General features: G+C 47.4%; 1 protein-coding gene across 3 annotated transcripts in view; it reads left to right on the plus strand.

Moving 5' to 3' along the window:
• The window catches only part of LOC135373278 (arylsulfatase B-like), a 36,794-nt gene that overhangs the window by 13,021 nt on the left and 3,270 nt on the right, over positions 1 to 20,503 (plus strand). For 2 of the 3 annotated variants that reach the window (XM_064606506.1, XM_064606508.1), the window contains exons 2-6: positions 421 to 580; positions 4,877 to 4,989; positions 5,046 to 5,156; positions 5,220 to 5,351; positions 12,285 to 12,411. In XM_064606506.1, coding sequence (XP_064462576.1) covers positions 421 to 580; positions 4,877 to 4,989; positions 5,046 to 5,156; positions 5,220 to 5,351; positions 12,285 to 12,411 — 643 coding nt within the window. The remainder of the gene's footprint in view (positions 1 to 420; positions 581 to 4,876; positions 4,990 to 5,045; positions 5,157 to 5,219; positions 5,352 to 12,284; positions 12,412 to 20,503) is intronic. The other variant, XM_064606507.1, reaches the window with a different exon arrangement.

The following is a 20,503-nucleotide window of genomic DNA, read 5'->3' on the forward strand; positions in this document are numbered from 1 at the left end:
TGAGTAGCAAATACTGAAAAAAGGATTTCACACACTTTAGTAGAGCATCAAAATACCGAAAATACCGAAAAAATATTTAAAATACTGAATTTTGAGTACGTACTCAAGTAACAGTAACAGTCGTTTTCGTCATGCTTCATTCCAAGCTACGAGCTTTGAACCTTGCCGTCTGACGTGTCGGAAGAAAACGTGCTATGTCACCTTCGTAGCGTAACGTACCCCTCTGGTAGATGCATTGTAAGGTATAAGATAGATGCGCATCAGACATAGCCAATATGGGTATACATATATTGTACATACAAGAGGAACCCTTTTGAAGCAGTACATCCCACAACACCGTTGTAGTGAAGGGTGTGTATTGGAAGAGGGAGATGGTGTGCATTTCAGTCCTCGCTTTGACAGCAATTCTATCCTGACCAGGGCTGGCGGGACGTTAGCTACCATGGCTCTGATCAGATCCCGACACCCAACATCGATGTGCTGGCCATGGATGGCGTCGTGCTAGGCCATAACTACGTACAGCCTCTAGGAACAGCGTCGCGGGCTGCTTTGCTAACGGGTTTTTATCCTGTCCACACAGGTACGTTTTTGGCGCCACGCTTACTCGTGGCTAGAGATGCGAAGCCCCGGAAAAAAAAAACGGAAATTTTTGGGGAAAAACATTTTTTCCGTTTTTTTTCTTCGTCTCCAGAAAGATTGTCCAAAATTTCCAGGCGACAATATTCAAAAATGTAAATGTTCGTGCCTTCGATGCGTTCCAACCCACCAGCAGTGCCTTAGGTGCCTCTAATCCGCCAACAACCAACAACTTAAAGCTCCGTCTGGCTGCTCCAAGCGATCGGCATCGCGTTCACATAATGTCGGAGTTCTGGTCGGAGTCATGGAGGAAGGAAAGAGAGGTGGAGCCCTGTTGCTCTGAGAAGTGAAGCCGAGATTGGGGGCCACTCCAGTGACATCACCGTTCGCCTTCCCCGCCCCTCCCCCTCGGTTTCGTTTACATACATCTCTATGGGAGCCCCAACCCATAGTTTCGGGATACTTGGAGAGGTGTGGTGGTAGCGCGCCGAAGTGGCCCCCAAAGTGGCGTGTGCAAAGCGGCATCATTGGGCAATTCAGGTAACGCGACCCTCTCCTGGCTCCAAAGAAGCTACAGCTCACCTCCTGTCCCCACGTCACTTGCCTCACGCTTCTCTCTTCTGTCGAAGAGCCGTTGGGGCGCCTTCTTTTCTTCTTTCCTCCATGGGTCGGAGTGGACGGGTTGTTCCAATCACCTATCGCTGAGTAGACAGCAGTCTCATGGGATGCTCTGCTCTGCATTTATGCCTAGAGGGTGAACACTACTAAAGTTTCTAGCTCATTGTATGCTGTGGCTTGGCCGGCAATGCTTCGACTCAGCAGTAACCGCGTTTGTTTCCATTTTTTTTTTCAATTTTTCGGAAAAACCCGAAAAGAACGGTGTTTTTTCGAGTGATTCAAAATTTCCGGAAATTTTGCATCTCTACTCGTGGCGCGTTTCCACGATCTTCCTGTTTTCACGGGCCTTGCCCCGTCGAATAAACCTTCAGTTCCGATCCAGCTGCCGTAGAGAGCACTTTTTTAGCTTAGCCACTACAATCTGGGAACCCGAAAAGAACTCGCCCATGGACAACCCCGGCCATCCCTCAGGCACATCTGAAGAACCTCATTTTCTTCCTACCTCCGCTCCTGCACCTGCCCAAGCCATCCAGCCAACCACACCTGCGATGGGCCCCATCGCTGTTCGACTTCCACCATTTTGGTACCGTAGCCCGTTCATCTGGTTCCAGCAAGTTGAGGATCAATTTCTCCTCGCTGACATCACCAACCAATTGAAACGGTTCCCGCACATAGTCTATTCTCTGCCGCCCGAGATCTCCATGGACGTCTCCGACGTCATATTGTGCCCGCCCGGCACCACTCCATACGACCGGTTCAAGGCGGTTCCCCAAGGTTCTCCAGCGGACCACACTACCTGACAGAATGCGACTTCAGCAGTTGTTAACGGCTGAAGAGCTCGGCGACCGAGCACCGTCTCAGCTGCTGTGAGCCACGCAGAAACTCCTCGCTTGTAAAGCAGCCACTTTTGATGAATCCCTGCTCCGGGAATTGTTACAGCAGAGGTTACCGACTACTGTCCAGATGGTCTTCTCCACCGCCGGCGGTTGGCCCCTTGCTCAACTGGCTGAGCATGAAGACAAGGTAATGGAGGTTGCTTTCCTTGGATTAAGCATAACCGGGGTCTCCGGCACCAACAGACCGTCTCCGGTCCGGATCCACCTCTGCACAACCGTCACCCGCTCTCGTCTTCACCAGCTGCGCTCGTGGCAGGGGTACCTGCCATGCGCACTGAGTTTCAGCGCAGCCGATCCTTGGGGCGGACTTCTTGCGCCACTTCGGCCTTCCTGTTAATGTCGCCCGCCACCTGCTCGTCGACGACAGCTCCTGCCTCTGTATCCGAGCCATCCCCACCGTCCCTACACCGCCCTTGTCGCAAGTCGGGACCCTGCCGAACACGTGGAACACCTTCGCCTACTATTTTCGCGTCTCGCTGCGCATGGCATCGTCGTGAATCTTGCCAAGTGTCAGTTGGGCGCCCCTTCCTTGTAGTTCCTTGGCCAGCAAGTCTCTGATGGCGTTTTGGGCGTTGGTGTTTCGCCCCTCTCGCAGAAAGTCGCCGACTTCCCTCGACCGCTGTTCGTGCTCCACCTTCGACGCTTTTCGGGACTCGTCAATTTTTGTCGCACTTTATTGCTCACTGTGCGAGCGTTCTCCACCCTCTTGAAACCCTGCTGTCACAAGACCACTCTTCCCGCCAGGGCAAGCGCTGAAAGACCTCTGCGAAGTCCCCGGACTCGTCTCCAACCCTCGTTTGGACCGACGCTGCTATGAACAATATCCGATCCGCGAAGTCGCTATTGCCTTCTGCAACGCTCCTCGCCCGTCCCACCGCTGGAGCTGACATCGTCCTTATGGATAGGATCTCGGTCACGGCTGTTGGCGCGGCGCTCCAGCAGCAAGTTGGGGCAGAGTGGCGGCCTCTTTTCTTCTTTTCCAAGGCCCTAAAAGCCAGCCGAAACCCGGTACAGTACATTCGGCTGATAGCTCCTTGCCGCCTATCTTGCCATCAAGCATTTCCGCTATTTCTTGGAGGGCCACGACTTCACCATCCTGACGGATCACAAGCCCCTGACATATGCGTTGCTCTCAGCTCGTAGCCACTATTCACCTCGAGGCACATGTCATCTAGCTTTTTTGGCTGAATTTACCTCTCACATCGAGCATGTACCCGCATCTCAGAATGGTCCAGCTGATTCGCATCGCGGTTGTTGGCATGCTGTCGTCTGAAGCCCTTGTTCGAGCCCAGTCGGAGGATTCCGATCTTGAGCCCTTCGGTCTTCCTCCACTTCCCTCCGTCTGGAATATGTCGCCTACCTGACACGGACATATTTCTTCGCTGTGACAGCAGCACGACGCCACCACGCCCGTACGTGCCTCGTAGCTGCCAGTTTCGTCTGCCTGAAGATGCGCTCGCATCCACTCATGGGTCTCCTCCTGTCCTGCATGGCAGTAATCCAAGGTTACCAGGCACACACCTGCACCGCTTGGACGCTTTTTGCCGCCCGGCTCCCGTTTCGACGATGTCCACACGGGTATAGTCGGGTCGCTGCCTGTCTCCCCTGGTCAGCGGTATTTCCTGACTGGTACTGACAGTTTCATCCGTTGGCTCGAAGCGGCCCTCATGCCTGCCGCTACCGTCGCCTCAACTTTTTTATCTACCTGGGTGTCCTCTTTTGGCGTACCTTTTGTGGTCACGACAGACTGTGGCGCCAACTTTGAAGCGAAATTCCGAATTCGTCAAGCTTCCGGGTGCATGCGCATCCGCCCCACATCGTATACCATCTGGCATCCGATGGTATGGCAGAGCGCGTCCATCGCAACTTAAGGCCGCCATCATTGCTCATCAAGATCCCACCAACTGGCCATCCATTCTTTCGGTTGTCCTCGTGGGCATCGGTGTACCCTTAAGGCCGATCTCGGATGCAGTTCCGCTGAGTTGATATACGGCACCACCCTCCGTCTGCCCGCCGATTTCTTCGAGGTACCCATCGTCACCACCGACCTCCACAGTTACGTCGGCGTTCTCCGTCGTGTCTTGCAGCACCTCCGTCCGGTTCCGCCGCGCACACCCTCGTCACGTCCATCCTTCGTCCCGTAGCAGCTGCTTTCTGCCACGCATGTGTTCCTCTGCCGGGACAAGGTACGCAGGCCTCTCGAACAGCCCTACTCTGGTCCGCACCCCATCTTGCGTCGTACGGAGCAGTTTCGGACGATCTCTGTGAACGGCAAGCCGGACACGGTTAGCCTTGACCGAGTCAAGCTCGCTTTCGTCGAGCCTCAGCTCCCGTTTTCCTTCTGCGTCGCCGCACCCGACTCCATGGCTCAAACCAAGCCGCCTCTAAAAGTCTACAAGCATGTGTCCTGGGCCGATCACTCCTTCGGAGTCTAGAGGGTGGTCCTGTGGCGCCCCGCTTCGACGAAGTTGGTGCCACGCCTTCTCGTGGCGCGTTTCCACCGTCTTCCTTTTTTCACGGGCCTTGCACGGCGGCCGAATAAACCTTCAGTTCCGATTGAGCCGTCGTAGTGAGCACTTCTTTAGCTTAGCCACTACACGTTCATATTCGCTTTCCGTGGGTCGAGGCACAACCAGAAGAAGCGTTTCACAGACACACAAAATAAGTTAAGTGAAGAGACATTTTCTATATAATGACCTATCCTTACGCCTTCCCGCCAGTATGTGCCTACTTAAAAATTTGTTTTTGACATGGAGAGCTTACAATGACGAACCTTTTTCCCACAGGCATGCAACATTTGAGCATCGGGGACACAGAACCTAGAGGCCTTGGTATGGAGTTCAAGCTTCTGCCGCAGTTCCTAAAGGACCTCGGTTACAGCACGCACATGATTGGCAAGGTAAGGCAGTCGTCGGGTAGTTCAGCTTACAACGCTGTCATATTTTCCTTTTTCAGTGGCATTTAGGATTCTTTCGAGACGAGCAGAAACCTTTGCGTCGTGGCTTCGATACTTTTTACGGGATCTTCAATGGAGCAGCGGATTTTTGGACGCACTTCTCACGAGACGTACAGATCTATAGTTAAGTGACTATACGCGCGTTTTTTTAAATTTCGTCTCTTTTACTACAGCCAACCATGGACTTGTCTGGCCACGCGCTCAGGAGCAACGAGGTTCCTCTGCTGAATGAGACAGGCCGCTATTTGACGTCCCTGTTTGCTCGTCAAGCTGAACGAATTATTCACTCAAGACCTAGGACCAAGGTATGTACAACTGCGATACATTGTAGGTAACCTAGTTGTATTGGGTTATGGGTTCCCCGTTGGCGTCGTTCTCAACATTAGCGTTCCACGGTCATTTACTATTTCAGAGGTACGATCTCTGCTTTGTGTTAATGTGATAAAAATACCCCGCTTATGGAACAGTACACGCAGATGAGGCAATGAATACGCGTTCAACGGTTGGTTTGCATTCTTTTCTTTAATTTTGTGTCAGAACAGCCGAGCTTGGGGGACTTGGAGAAGGCCTTTGGGCAGGGTGGCTGCCCAACGGACGTCTGCAGCCCCATTTCATTTGTGTGCTTCTGAGGTTTATGGGGTGTAGCCGCTAGTAGCGGCTGCATATGCCGCTTTCTTTTAGGTAGACACACCCAGTGCCTTGAGTGTCTTCATGTTTTATTGTTTTGTGGGCCATCTTCCCATTACTTTACAGTAAAAGAGTGGTGTTTCGTCAAGTGTTTGAACTGCCCTGGTCAGCCGTTTCCTTGCGCCTTCTTGCTCTAGCCACTGTATAAGTACGTGTAACGTGTTCTGGGACACTTTGCAGATGTCACACAGACTTGAGGCCGCCGTTTATTAAAAACTGAAACAGATGAACATAATTCGGCTGACACCGCGTTCACTACGCTCGCTTCGCTCCGGAAACCTCCTTTCGTCCGCCATCTTGGAAGTTTGGGGCGCCACCTGTAGCTCATTGGAATCGCGAATAGCGCGCCGACGCGAATCCTGTGAGTAGCAGTGTGGAGGCTTCGACCGATCTCATGTTGAATGAGTGCCGTGAGACCGGGTTCTATTTGGGACAAGAAATCCGTGTGCCGGAGGGCTTGCTTCCAGCTTTTCTTGGACCGTCTCATTGTCCAGTTCTGGACGAGATCGCACAACGTCAGCACGACGATCAGGAGCTGGAGCACCTTCTCTCTGGACGTTCTTCCCTCACCCTACAACGAGTACGCTATCACGGAATTTCGGAGCCTATTTTCTGTGATACATCTACGGGTTTGGAGCGACCATTCGTTCCTAGGAGCGTCCGGCGCCCAATCTTCGCAGCCTTCCACGGGCTTTCCCATCCGGGTATCAAGGCTACGCAGCGCCTCGTGAGCGCCCGTTTTGTCTGGCCGTCCATGAACACTGACATTCGCGTGTGGTCCAGGTCCACATCGATATAGTCGGGCCACTTCCTCCTTCGAACAACCATCGTTACCGTTTGACATGTATCGACAGGTACACGCGCTGGCCTGAGGCAGCCCCGATGCAGGACATTACCGCCGAAACCGTCGCCCGCACTTTGTCTCAACATGGATCGCCCGCTTTGGTACCCCTTCCCAAATCATAACCGACAGGGGTAAACAGTTCGAATCTCATCTTTTCACGGCCTTGACGAAGCTCCTGGGTACCAACCGCTGCCGCACGACCGCGTATCACCCGGCAGCTAACGGGCTTGTAGAACGTTTCCATCGGCACCTCAAAGCAGCGATCATGGCACGAGAAGACCCGTCCCGGTGGCACAACTCCCTTCCCCTCGTCCTCCTCGGGATCCGGTCCGCTTGGAAAGAAGACCTCGGGTGCGCGGCTGCTGAGCTCGTTTACGGTACGACTCTTCGCCTTCCGGCCCAGTTTTTCTACAGCCCCTCGCCGGTGTACTTGTCCCGCCTCCGCGAGCAGTTCTCCAGGATGCGGCCGACTCCAACACGTGCTCAGCAACCCGGAACAACTTTCGTGTCACCGCACTTGCGCTCCGCTTCGAAAGTTTTCGTTCGCACGGATGCGGTCCGCAAGTCTCCTTAACCTCCATATTCGGGCCATTACACCGTCCTGAAGCACGGGCCCAAGCACTTCACCATCGACTTAAACGGGAGACCAGACACCGTATCTATCGAGTGACTCAAAGCTGCCTTTACCGAAGCCGACGTCTCGGCCTCCAGTTTCACATTTGAAGACTACGAGTGACTCCATCCATTCTAAGGGGGGGGGGGGAGCCATTGTTTCGAGAAAGACGAAGTGATCTCAAGGCTCGCGGCCGAATTAAAATCACGATCAGTTTCGTAGCTGATCACGTCGCATCTAGACGTCTTTGTTCTGATCATCCAGCATATGCTCGTTCAGCCGGTAGCGTAATACCATGTTCCACGCGAACTCACACTGGTAAGCGAAAGTAATCGTATTTACCGAGGCTTTTCACATATAATACGTTGCAGTAGGAACGCCAAGCAGACGTGCTCGGTGAGAATCTCCTGCGCTGAGCTCCTATTCGTGTGCCTGGGAAATGTCATCGTGATGTAACCTGTCGCTGGGGCTTCCTTAGCTAGACAGGGAGTGCGAATCTTTAAAACTCCTTTATTTAATATCTAAGCTGTTTTGGGAAGAGAAACTTGGCCAAGTAGACAGTGAAGTAGTGCAGAACACTCACGTACGGATTTAATACACACGATTCCGGATGCGATATCCCTTTACGGGTATGGTACTTGAAGCAGCAAGAGCAGTGGGAGCCGTACCACGACTTTCTGTAAAATAAATAAACCAAGAATGAACTATGCTTATCTCATATCCAGTTTGTGAGTTTCTACAGAGAAGAACACTTCTACGTGTCATTTACTGCAATTTTTACGTTGCGGCGAAGACTGACAAATACACTTTTCTCGAAGAGCTGTACTGCTCTCCTATGAGCCGCATTGACTAACTGCGTGTTAACCTTGGTAATATGCTTCTGTTGCTCTGCTTTCATAGATACGCGACGTTACTACTACAAACCCGCCTTGGATATCTGCATTATTCATGTTGTGGTCATGGTATGTTGACGAAAGCGTGATATCCTGATACTGTAATTGTTAGCACACATGTCCGGCAATCTGAAATGAGTGGGTTCCAGTCTTGGCACCGGCGCTCGCTGAATTTTCGTCAACTGCCGTCCTTCAGACTCGAGTGTGCACAATATTCCGCTTCTTGGGAATGTGTCGCCACACATATACTGCCCTCAATAGGTACATTTCAAGCAGTACAAATATTAAGATTTTTTAAAATATCGGACGACTTATTTTTGGAAATTTCATATACAGGGTGTCCCAGAAAACTCGTCACTGAATCATAATGATGATAACAAATACACCACACAGAATCATGCGGTGAACGACATTTGTTCTTACTTGATTTTTGCCACCCCTAATGTGAATTTCATATAACGTAAGTTTTATTATGTAAATGCTTGCGAACTGAACTCGGGAATTTGCCAAGTATAGGTCACTTTTTTACCCACCAGTCATCTCAACCGCCCCTACCGTCTCAACGTCGTTTTACCATCCTATCAAAATTGCTTGGTCCATGGCCGAATCGAGCCCACCAACGCTCTGCGCTCAAAGCTCTTTTGACCTTTCTGGACGCAATCGGACTTCGGTCCTTATTGTGAAGGGGCTCATTATTCCATTTCCCACATCATCACTGCGATGGGGTAGAGTATCGCCTCTGGCGATGAAACTCCCCATTTATCGTCTTCAAATAAAGTTGTTGTTGTTTTACCCCATCACTGTGAAGAGCGTGCCGAATTTACTCAAATTCATGATAATTGACACGGGTATTGAGGAGCTATCTTATCGGAAAAAATAGACGAATATCACTAATACAGGGTGTTTCAAAAAACGTGTCATTCGGACTTTATAAAAAACGGGGCGACGGAAAAATACGGGGTAAACGGCATTTGTGTGGCAACTGAATTTGCCATATTGCAAAAATATTTTCATTTGATTTTAATTAAAATAAATTAAATTTATTTAATTGAACTCCAAAATTTCCCAAGTCAACGTAACGTTATTTTTACAGAATTAGAGAGCCCGTAGCGAACTTAGTCAGATCCACCAAGAAATCCGCTCGATATTGCAAATGGAACTGCCCAAAAAAAGTCTCGAAATTGAGGCTTCGAAGTTTCGGGTATTCAACGGCGCACCAAATCAGTCGCAAAGATTCGTGGAGAGGAGGACTTGCTCCTGCCCCCATGAAAGAGAGAAGGTCGAAAAAAAACGGGGCGGGAAAAAAGAGGCGGAATCATTTTTGTTTGCCGCTTATCAACGTATGGTGGAATGTCACCCGCCTTGTTATCGGCGTGTCTTGTGCTGCACGCCGGTCCGGCGATAAACTGTTCTTCATGGGGGCAGGGACATGTCCTGCCCTCCGCGCATCTTTGCGACTGATTTGGTGCGCTGTTGAATACCCGAAACTCTGAAGCCTCAACTTCTGGACTTTTTTTGGGCAGTTCCCTTTGCAATATCGAGCGGATTTCTTGGTGGTTCTGACTAAGTTCACTACGGGCTCTCTAATTCTGTTAAAAAAACGTGAGGTTGACTTGGGAAATTTTGAAGTTCAATTAAAGAAATTCAATTTCTTTTAATTAAAATAAACTGAAAATATTTTTACAAGATGGCAAATTCAGTTGCCACACAAGTGCCGTTTACCCCGTATTTTTCCGTCGCCCCGTTTTTTTATGAAGTCCGAATGACACGTTTTTTGAAACACCCTGTATAACAGTATCTACTATACTCTGTGGGCTGGGTTTGCGACCTCTTTTCGTCGGACAGACAACGATTGCGCTCAAAAAGTCGTCGCGCGTTATGCTCGAGTGCTCCGAAAAGCATTGGAGAGTTTTAATACATGGTACGCTGTCGCCTTTGGGTACGTAAGAGATAGCGTTGGCGCTTCTACGCACTGCGCAAAGCTCTCTTTCTGTTATGGACGTGCGCAGTAACATCAACCCTACTTCTTATACCCTGTCACACGGGCATTTTCGATCCTGCTCGACCGAACCTGCTTGAACCCAATGCAGATCGGATGGTGCTACACGGCCGCTTCCAAGCTGGATCGAACTTTGATCCTGCTTGACTCAAGACAGTGCCCATAACAGGATTGAGAATTTCAAGACGGCTCGACGGACGCCATTTGCATCCTCGACCCCGGTGAACTGTCATAACTTAAGACGGACATGCGCGCGAAGCTACAAATGATGCTTACATCGGTATACAATAAATTACCACTAATATCGCTGTTATATAGGAAACGCGAAATTAATGAGTTCCGTTTATTCATTTGCCTATATTCTCGACACCGCGCGACAACAGCCGGAACAGCTAATCGGATACTGTACGTACTCAGACGGCGACGGTTGCGCCGCCTCTCGCGCCACAGGTCAACCATTCAATGCGCATTGAAAGTGGCCGTGTAGCAGCGTCAAAACTCGAGCGTGCTCGGGAAGTTCGATGCAGATCGGGTTCGAGAAGGATCGAAATGCCCGTGTGACAGGGGTATTACGTACGCAAAGGCGACAGCGTACGATGTACTAAAACTCTTTATTATGTTCGGCTATTTTCCCCGATGGAATAGCTCCTCAATACCCTGTCAATTAACATTAATTTGAGTAAATTCGGCACGCTCTTCACATTGGTGAGGTAAAAAAGTGATCTTTACGTGGCAAATTCCCGAGTTCAGTTCGCAAAAATGTACATAATAAATCTTACGTTACATACGTACATGACATTCACATCATGAGGTGACAGAAGCCTAGTAAAAACGAATGCCGTTGGCCGCATGGTTCAAGGTAGCGTAGATTGTTTATTATAATTCAATGATAAGTTTTCTGGGACACCCTGTAGAACAGTTTTGCTGTAAAGCATCCCGTACTCTAGGGTTTCTAAAATGCACGTTATACCTGGCACTAGCTGATGTTAAACTATTAACATCGAATTCATAGTACGCTCGAGACTCCAGGCAGGGAAGCGCAGACGAGTAGCTACAAACCGGACGGGCGCTAACTTCTAACAGGTTTATTTTGGAAAACGCACTTGGGTTATATATTGTACAGGGTTAGGGTGATATCAGAAAAGCAAGTTCTTTATCAGATGACGTCACTGATGGGGTGCTGACGCACGATGTACCGAGCGCTGCAATCTTTTTGGCTTCTATGATTTCGCTAGTGGTCTTATTAGCACATTTCGCTATGACATCACACTCACATAGAATAAGTTTGTGTCTGTCAGACTGTGTCTTCTCGTCTGCGCTTCCTTGCCTCGTTATGCTATACCAACAAGCCCAAAGGTTCGCTCTTCTCGAGACTCGAGTTTGCACCGGTTGTTTTGAATCCTTATGAAAAATATCTTATAGACATGCTTGAACACTTGGGTGATGGTAGAAAAAAAATATACACAGTCTAGTCTTGTAGTAGCGAGAACACAAGTCCAAGGAATGAAGCACTCTTCACCTGATGAGATGCAGGTTCTGCACAAAAGCTTGTGAATATCAAGGTTTTATTCCAAAGAATGCTTCATTCCCTGGACCTTGGACCCTATCACGCTTGGTCGCATACAAAATAACGCTATAAGGTTTTTTCTAATATACGTGACCCTAGTGTGAGTATAACTCAAGAAAGACTCAGAGAAAAATTACTCTGCTGGCTGTAAGACATTTCGACTCGTTCTCTTGTTTAAACCCTAATTCTAGTTCTTCGTATATCGTGCCGGCACATTTTTCATCAAATCGTCTTGACCACTCTTGTCAATTACAACAAATGTTTATTCACACTGATGCCTACATTACACTTGGGCATTTCTGCATGAAACCATTTGCCAGTAGAAGTTGTTACGATAGCATGTTTGTTGGACCATGTGTGTTTCTTCCCCCCCATATGTAACGCCCTTCCAGTGCCTTTGAGGTATAATAAATGGAATTAAATTCAACCTTTTAGTGTCCAGTGCTTTCAGATATTCACAGTAATGTCCCGTTTTCGTGTGCCCTCTTCTTTTGAGAAACTTCATTTCGCCTTTCTAGAGCTTTTCTAGATGTTGATGTGTCTAGAACACAGTTTAGGTTGCCCTGCTGACTTACGTACCAACGCATCAAAGACTCACACCAATTTCACATCTGATCACGAGTTTCTTCTTTCAGCCCTTCTTTCTGTACTTGGCTCCGACAGCAGTGCATTGCGCTGGATCCAACGGTACTATCCAGGCCCCTTACGAGTACTTGTCAAGTTTCTCCTACTTGAAAGACTACGACCGGCAGATGCTCGCCGGTAAGACGATTCCCTCGTGTGCAGAGGAATGGCTGAGCTCCTGTGGAGTGGAGGGATGTCATAGTGCACTCCTGTCGTTGAGAGGTTGTACAGGGCCTCTACTGACGGCTCTGTCACGCGGCCGGAGTGCACGAAAAGTTTAATAATAATAATTCGGGGCTTTACGTCGCGAGACAAACGCGATCGTTCTTAAAGTTTCCAAATCTCATAAGGATTGGAACCCTGGTCACGTTCAAGTGATGCCACCAGTATGCACTTTGTGTATGCTTGTCCTTCGTAAAATCTTACCACGTTATCTGTTAGCAAAAGTCTATTACATTTTGATGCATGTGCAGTTCACTTAAGATATTCTAGGACCTAATTAAATACCAGCTTCTGAATGAATATAAGCATAATGAAGACTACCATACTTGAAATAGCCTTTCTGAGTAAGCTGCGAAAAGTCAGCAACACGCTTTTTAGTACACGTTTACTAGACAGCACCAACTTTTACTATAACAGGACAAAGCATATACTCTCAAGGAAAAAGAGTTATCTTGTACCGATGTCAATACAGGCCTTAAATAAGATGCACACAGGCTACAAGATGGTCAAGAACAGAAGGGAAGTTTTATTCATTTCACAACTAACATATCTATAACTTGGAATAGGTCTGTCCTCCGACAGATGCTCGTCCTGCCTGTCCCTCCGTCCCTTTGTCTTCTGCGTCGTGTTTACTTCATTATGCATTCGCACCAACTAGCCCAATTGCTCGTCGTGTTGAATAGATGTGAACGTCATTTTGCATATTTATCCAAGGTTAACTTCACAGTGTAAGATCCAGCTGTATGGATCTGTACCTGTACTTCTCCATATCGTCGACCTATGCCACTCAGAAATACTGCAGAACATTTCGTGTTACAGTTGAGCAGTCATGTCTAAAATGTAATAAAAGAAGCATGTGATAAAAATGTGTGAGCACAGGCATTTATCAATCTATAGGGAGCTTTTGAAACGCGCGGTTGCTGGGTTCCGCTCGACTCTCCGGCAACTTAATGCGGGTTTTTCCTGCAGCTACCATTGCACTAGATTACGTATTTTGTGTAAATCCCCAATGTGCTTGATGACCTTGGCAAGAAAATGTTACCCCAGCTAGGCGTACACATTTCAGGGTTGAATTAAAGAAGTTATATTCTTTTAATTTGATAAAAAGAGTTGTAGTATGAGGCACCAGTTCCTATACATAAAAGACGTTGATGGCATATTTTTCTGTAGCGCTCTTTCTTATTATGATTTTTGGGATGGTTGAAACACCATGTATACTATACCCGCACCGACTCAGGAGTGAGGGCATGATCGAATTGGATGACATGGTTCGCAATTGACACATATCCTCTAGTCATGCAGCGGCAACGGCCAAAAATTATTTGCACATTTGGCTTCACATATCCTTACTGCAGGTGGCGAGAACCAGGGATGGGCATAAATACATTTTTTGAGTATTTAAATATAAATACAAAATACTTTGTTGACAGGGGTATTTAAATACTCTTCATAAATAGTTTTCAACATGAGTATTTAAATACAAAATATAAATACATGTACTGTATTTAAATACCGTAACTACTACCATAAATACTGTGAGGAAGATGTCATCTGGAATTATAGAAATAATTATGATCATAAGGACAAATCAGCAAGAAAGAATAGCATTTATTTGTTAGATTATCATGGCGATTTTAATATTAAAATTTTCTCGAAGACTGCTTCTTTTAGGCATCTTCTGTTCGGCCGTACAATCAGATTCGTAAAGGAGAACAGCATCTCCACAGGTGACCAAATGCTTGTATTGACGAAGATGCTTCGTAGAACAAAGTAATCGGGTAGTCACGACCGTTGTCCGCAACAACAGTGAAAAACTCGCCATCTAAAATAGTTCGTCGCATGCGCATGCTAGCGCAAACCGGGCATAATTGCGCCCCAAACTCGCCCTTCTTCCCGAAAGGTCAAATGCAGGGCAACTTTAAGATATGAGTCAGTATATTCTGTATGTAAGAGTATTTATAAAGTATTTACAAGAATAAATACCCGAAAATTGGTATTTAAATATAATTATAAATACATTTTTCAAGTCTGTATTTAAATACAAAATATAAATACATGTATTTATATTTTAAATAGTATTTTAATTACAATGTATTTAAATACTGCCCATCCCTGGCGAGAACATCATGTATACTCAAGGTCACTGCAGTGAAAAAGTGTTTCGCAGCCTTCGCTGTTAATTTTTACAGCGATACACTCTTAAAAATGAACTTCACTGCATAGCATGCTCCTAGCCAACCATCATCTCGAATGATATCGTTATCTTCCCTGATTTGTTGAAAACGGGAGGCGTACGCCTATTTTGTGACACTTATGCGGTTCATAATTGTCACAAATAAGGCGTACGCCTACCGTTTTCAACAAATCAGGGAAGATAACGATATCATTCGAGATTATGGTTGGCTAAGAGCGTGCTATGAGGTGAAGTTCATTGCTAAGCGTGTAGCTGTGTGCTTTTGTCAAGGTCGGCGTGATTCCCGACGTCTTATTCTGCGCGCCTATTCAGCAAATCGGAGAGCGCTTGAAAATAGAAAGAAAAAAAAGAGAGAAGCGGCAGCCGTGCCAGGCCTCCAGAGCTCCCATACACTCTTAAAAATGAACTTCACCACATAGCACGCTCCTACACTCTTAAAAATGAACTTCACCGCATAGCAGGCTCCTAGCCAACCATCATCTCGAATGATATCGTTATCTGCCCTGATTTGTTGAAAACGGGAGGCGTACGCCTTTTTTGTGACACTTATGCTGTTCATAATTGTCACAGAAAAGGCGTACGCCTCCCGTTTTCAACAAATCAGGGCAGATAACGATATCATTCGAGATGATGGTTGGCTAGGAGCGTGCTGTGCGGTGAAGTTCATTTTTAAGAGTGTAGCCAACCATCACCCCGAATGACAACGTTCTCGCCCTAGATTTGTTGAAAACGGGAGGAGGAGCCTATTTTGTGCCGTGCATAATGGCACAAAATAGGCTCCCCTTCCCGTTTTTAACAAATCAGGGGCGAGAACGTTGTCATTCGGGATGATGGTTGGCTAGGAGCGTGCTATGTGGTGAAGTTCATTTTTAAGAGTGTAGGCACAATGGTAACGCTCTCTGTGGCAAGGAGGACTGTAAAAGTGGAAAAAAAATGTACCAGTTGGTTCGCCCGCTCCTCTCAACAGATGGCGCTGAAAAACGTGCGATATCACAGGCTAGGTGGCGCAATATACCGCTCGCCCCAAGGTCAAGTATCTAACACAATATCCAATCCAATCCGTTTCCTCCTTCTCCTTCCCCTCTCCCAGTTCCTGCCATGGCGCGCCGCGATTTCATGATTTTGCCTTCCCTACGCGCTGAAATGTAAGAAATGCGAGATGCAGTTGTAGATTGACAAACATTTTTTATTACCAACGTACATGTCAGATACAACAACAAAAGCACAATCACAATTGTTTGCACGAAAGGATTTGCTTATTTTCTCATGTACACGAACACATAACAAAGAATATCACATATGTAAATTGCGAATCCAGAACTATCATCGTAGAAGAGTGTGCTAGGGAATAGAACAATGAAATTAATCGAAAATATGCAAGTGGTAAGCAGCAACGATTTTCTGTATCACTGGGGAAAGACTGGAAAGTATAAAGTGCACAGAGCAACAAGTCTACACATTTGTAAGCGAAAAACAATGCGTATATGCAAATACTGGTTGCTCCATAAGTGATGCGTAACACTTCCAAATTTATTTTGTGGTATCGTAATGTCACATATCAAAGTTCGAGGATCTTGTATTAAGTTTGAACTTTCGCATTATTCCCTTACATTTGGTTACCAGCCTCCCTATCATAAGATGAGAGCAGCACGTCATAATCTTGACTGTGGTAGAAAACAGAGAAACACAACAAGGGGCTAAGCAGCACAACAAGTATTCAAGGGTCGCATATTTGGTGTCACCGCTACATGTGGCATATCTAAAGTTTCTGAGCCTTACTTGGAGCAACTGTTCGCTTCCAAGTGGACACCTTTACAAGTTCTCAGTCTTGAAGCTGTAGATGCTACAGTAAACGAAGACGACAGACTTCAGCACAAACTGATCTTTACATGTGTCACTGAAAAATGGAACTCCATAGCTGTGATCACACAAACGTGCAGAAAGCAGAAGATTGCAAGATTGAAGCAAGAAGTTTGTTGAAGGTAACGTGACGCCTGTAAATAGTTCCCAGGTACATTGTCAGCAACAAACAAAGCAAGAAACTGGTTGTGCAAAACAAGGCTGTGGTCTTCGGAAACCGGTGCTTCTGAACAACTGTACATGATGATTCCTTCAGGAAAAAGTGAACAAGACGGCCAGCTATGTAGTAGTGAGCATTGTCCTGTATGAGTCTGTGTTCATCTGTGAAATACTCTGTCGTGCCTGAATCCACATCACTCAGCATATCCCTGCTCTGTTCTTCATGTTGAGTGCTCACAACCGACGACACAGGATGATGCAGCAGCTTTTGAGGCTCAGAAGGTTGTGCGCGACCTACAAGAAAAAATGCACTTCAATGCAGTACACAGCACATGAGGAACCTAAACGGCAACCCTAACAATTACTGCTCCTTGCGCTGACTCACGTAAACAATGTCATGCACAACATTTGTGTGGTAAAGACAGCTATATGCACATTGTGGCATGTCACAAATTATGTGTGACACAGGGGAACAAAAAGCAACCCTGGACAGCCGCCACAGAAGCAGATGGCAGGTCAGTGGCACGATTTGGGTGCATAGGACTTGCTGCACAGTACACTGCTGGGAAATCGGAAGGCATGTTTCATGTTTGTTCTGGGTGTAACGTCTCCTCAAATCACCAGGAAACCATATTTGTAAGATGTGTTTTTGATTGCCAGAGAGTAGCATTCGGCTCCTTGTAGTACACTCAAGAACTGCAAAATACAGTAAATCAAAGCTCACGAACAAAAAGAACAGCTGGTCGCACCAGTGAGATCTACATTTTCACGTTTTTTCCCCCTACATGTATCTATCTATCTGAAGCTCACCGAACTGTTCGTGGCTTCATCCAAAGTGGGTTTCCCACAATGGCCAATTGAGTATCTGAATGAGTAAAACAGGGGGCTATAGCACATGTCATGAAATATTATGCAAAACATGTTACCTAGAGGCAAGACTCTGGTAACAATTCCTGAGGTACATGGGGGCCGACATGGATGTCACGTGTTCGTCACTAAGTACGTCTATGAAACGATTTGGTCGCATTGTGCGTAGTCGGTACAGTGCTGTAGGTTATGTCACATTACATTTAGTATTAAATGTAATGTGACATAACCTACAGTACTGTATCCACTATGCACAATGAATAAACAACTGGGCAGTGGACAATCTAGAACAAAAATGATAAAAACTTTGGCTTCATATATGATGTCAGGCATATGTGGTTTGCAGAAACAGATGTACGAATCCCCATTTTCTCTCTCTTACAGCTTTGTTTGTCGGTGTTGTTATACTTTCGTCATGCTATAACCGAGGAGGCATCCAGCCTGTGTTTGGGCTTCTGGATGTCTTCGGCTTTCGGTTATGGTATGTTGTTTAAGTCCATATAGTTTCACTTCATTATACTGACACAGAGAAGGCTTGGCGCGACGGAGCTCCTGTAACTAGTCGAAGAATTCTGCCGAAAGCAATACAAATCATTGCGTACATGTTCGGAAAATCAGCGACTGGCTATATTTGAGTTTAGGCACCAGCATACCTACCTTGCGGAACCAGCATACCTACCAAAGAACGGAGCCGCCGGTCCGTCACTCGCACAGATGCGCGAGCGTTTCCACGTTCTGTTGCTCCGGCGAACTGGTCTTCGGTGAAGTGTACGCAGCATAGCCAACGGTTCTTTGGTCGGTGTTCGCCAGCTTCGGACAAGTTGGCGTACGTTTCCGAAGAAAACACATTGAATTCATATCAGAGCCAATTTCAAAAGTGCACAAACAGCGCCCAACAAATGCGCTTGACAACAAACGCGTACACACAACCCTTCAGACGACCCTACGCAAGGCTAACGCAAGACAGCTTTCGCTGCCAAACGAGCCTTCCGGGCTTACTCCGTTTCAGCTTGGCGGCGCCGTCTCGCAGCCTTCTTTCGCCGCCGCTGCTTCGCACAGCTTTCATAAACCATAGCGTGCCCACGCGGACACGTCGGAACCTGACGACCACCACAGCTACCCTGCCGACTCGGCAGTGCCGATTGACGACGCCGTGGCCAGGCCCCCATAGCTCCCCCTCTTCGCGGCTCTAAAAAAATTAACGATGAAAGATGAAAGTCACTGAAAAGGTTAGCCAGCTGTAGGACTCGAACCCACATCTTCTGATGAGGCCTTGAACCCACATCTTCTCATGAGGCCTTGTATGTGTTTGTCCCTTCTATGTTGTTCCAGCCTCAGAACATCAGTTATCTCATGTTCTAAAAAAATGTTTCCACGTCATAAACACGTGGTATTACTCCGTCAGGCATCATAGTTGATACCCATTGGCCGAAGGACATTGCCCGCTCCGCTATTGGTTGGCAAAGTTTCAAAAGAGCATTCTTTCGCGGGCTGCCTGTGTGGCGGGCAGTTACGAGAAGAGAAGCGAGAGAAGTGGCAGCGGCGTCTCGCGTCTCGACGATGTCAGTTGACAGCACCGCATGACTGCGTTGTTCAAAGAGAAGTCGCAGATTTGTTAATGTGTTAAAGTGACTCAGCGCGTGTTGTGGTGTTTCCCGACACAAGTATCCTACGTACGAACAGTCTCTCGAGTTCAGAACGGGAATGCAGTGGTGAGCTGACGCCTGAGGAACACTTGTGAGCGCCGTCGCATTTCCAAATGCAGTCACAACGGAGACAGGATTCGGTGTCCGTGCGACAAGCATTTCCCGCTTCGTTGAAACCTTCACACTGCGACCGACGAAAGGAGATGCTCACCGTGAAATCGAATGCACTCGTGTGAGCGTCGCTCGCTTCTGGGAGTAGAGTGTGTGTTGTTTTGCGAGTTGGAACTTGGTCAACGAACGCAACGATTTGGACTCTGTAAGCTCGGTGAATATTTGTGTCGGACTATTGAGTCAACGATGTTTCAAATAAATGTGTATTTTGTCCAAAATTGGCCTATAGTAGTTCTGGAATACGGAATAACGAGCGTCTGCATGAAAACCAGTAAAAGTAAAAGCCGATGGTAGCCAGTACCGGGCCGAAAGGCGAGCCAAACTGAGAGTCTCCTGATTGGCCGAATGGTAGGCATCATAGTTCATTTTCATTGGTTGCATGCCCAGTGTTGCCTGAATTATCTCAAACTATGGGCTCTATGGGGAGCTGTGGGAGCCTGCCGTGGCCGTGTCGCGCGTCGCACTCTCCACACGCCCTCCCTTCCCTCTCTACTCATCGCGCATGAGCGCAACGCCATGGCTATAAAAAGACCACGCCGCAACTGTTGCGTAGCGAGGACCCTAATGCTAACGCATTAAAAAGTACAGGGCACTGACATAATCTTTGTGGGGCTTAACACATTACTTCAACACTGAAATGAAGGAGCAGGGGGATTTGGCTCCATGCCTGAAAGCTGACGTTGAGACGTTCGAATTCGCCGCGTTAAGCGCTACCAATCTCACTGTGACAGGAATTCTATACATTATGCATTACGATGCAGCTTGGTGTTCCCCCAGTCGTTAGAAAGAATAATAGAAAAACAGAAAGAAAACATGGAAGCCGTCAGCTGCGCGCCGATCGGTAGCACCGGCTGTGGCGCACAGCCGGAATAGGAATGTGTCACCAGTAGTTAGGACCATGGTGTGGGCGGAGCCATTCACCGAGCTGCAGTGGATAGCCCTTGGCTGACTCTGCACTCAACGATATATTAAAACGAAAGCCTTTCATTATGTAACATTGTGGATAATTACTGCGTTATTCGTTTTATTACTTCGTGTTCGTTCTGTTGGTGCTGCGTGAGTAGTGGGTGAGAACAGCCTGCCGTATCACACTCTGGCTATACTCCATCTC

This window comes from Ornithodoros turicata, unplaced genomic scaffold (genome assembly GCF_037126465.1).
Source record: "Ornithodoros turicata isolate Travis unplaced genomic scaffold, ASM3712646v1 Chromosome23, whole genome shotgun sequence".
NCBI classification, from domain to species: Eukaryota; Metazoa; Arthropoda; class Arachnida; order Ixodida; family Argasidae; genus Ornithodoros; species Ornithodoros turicata.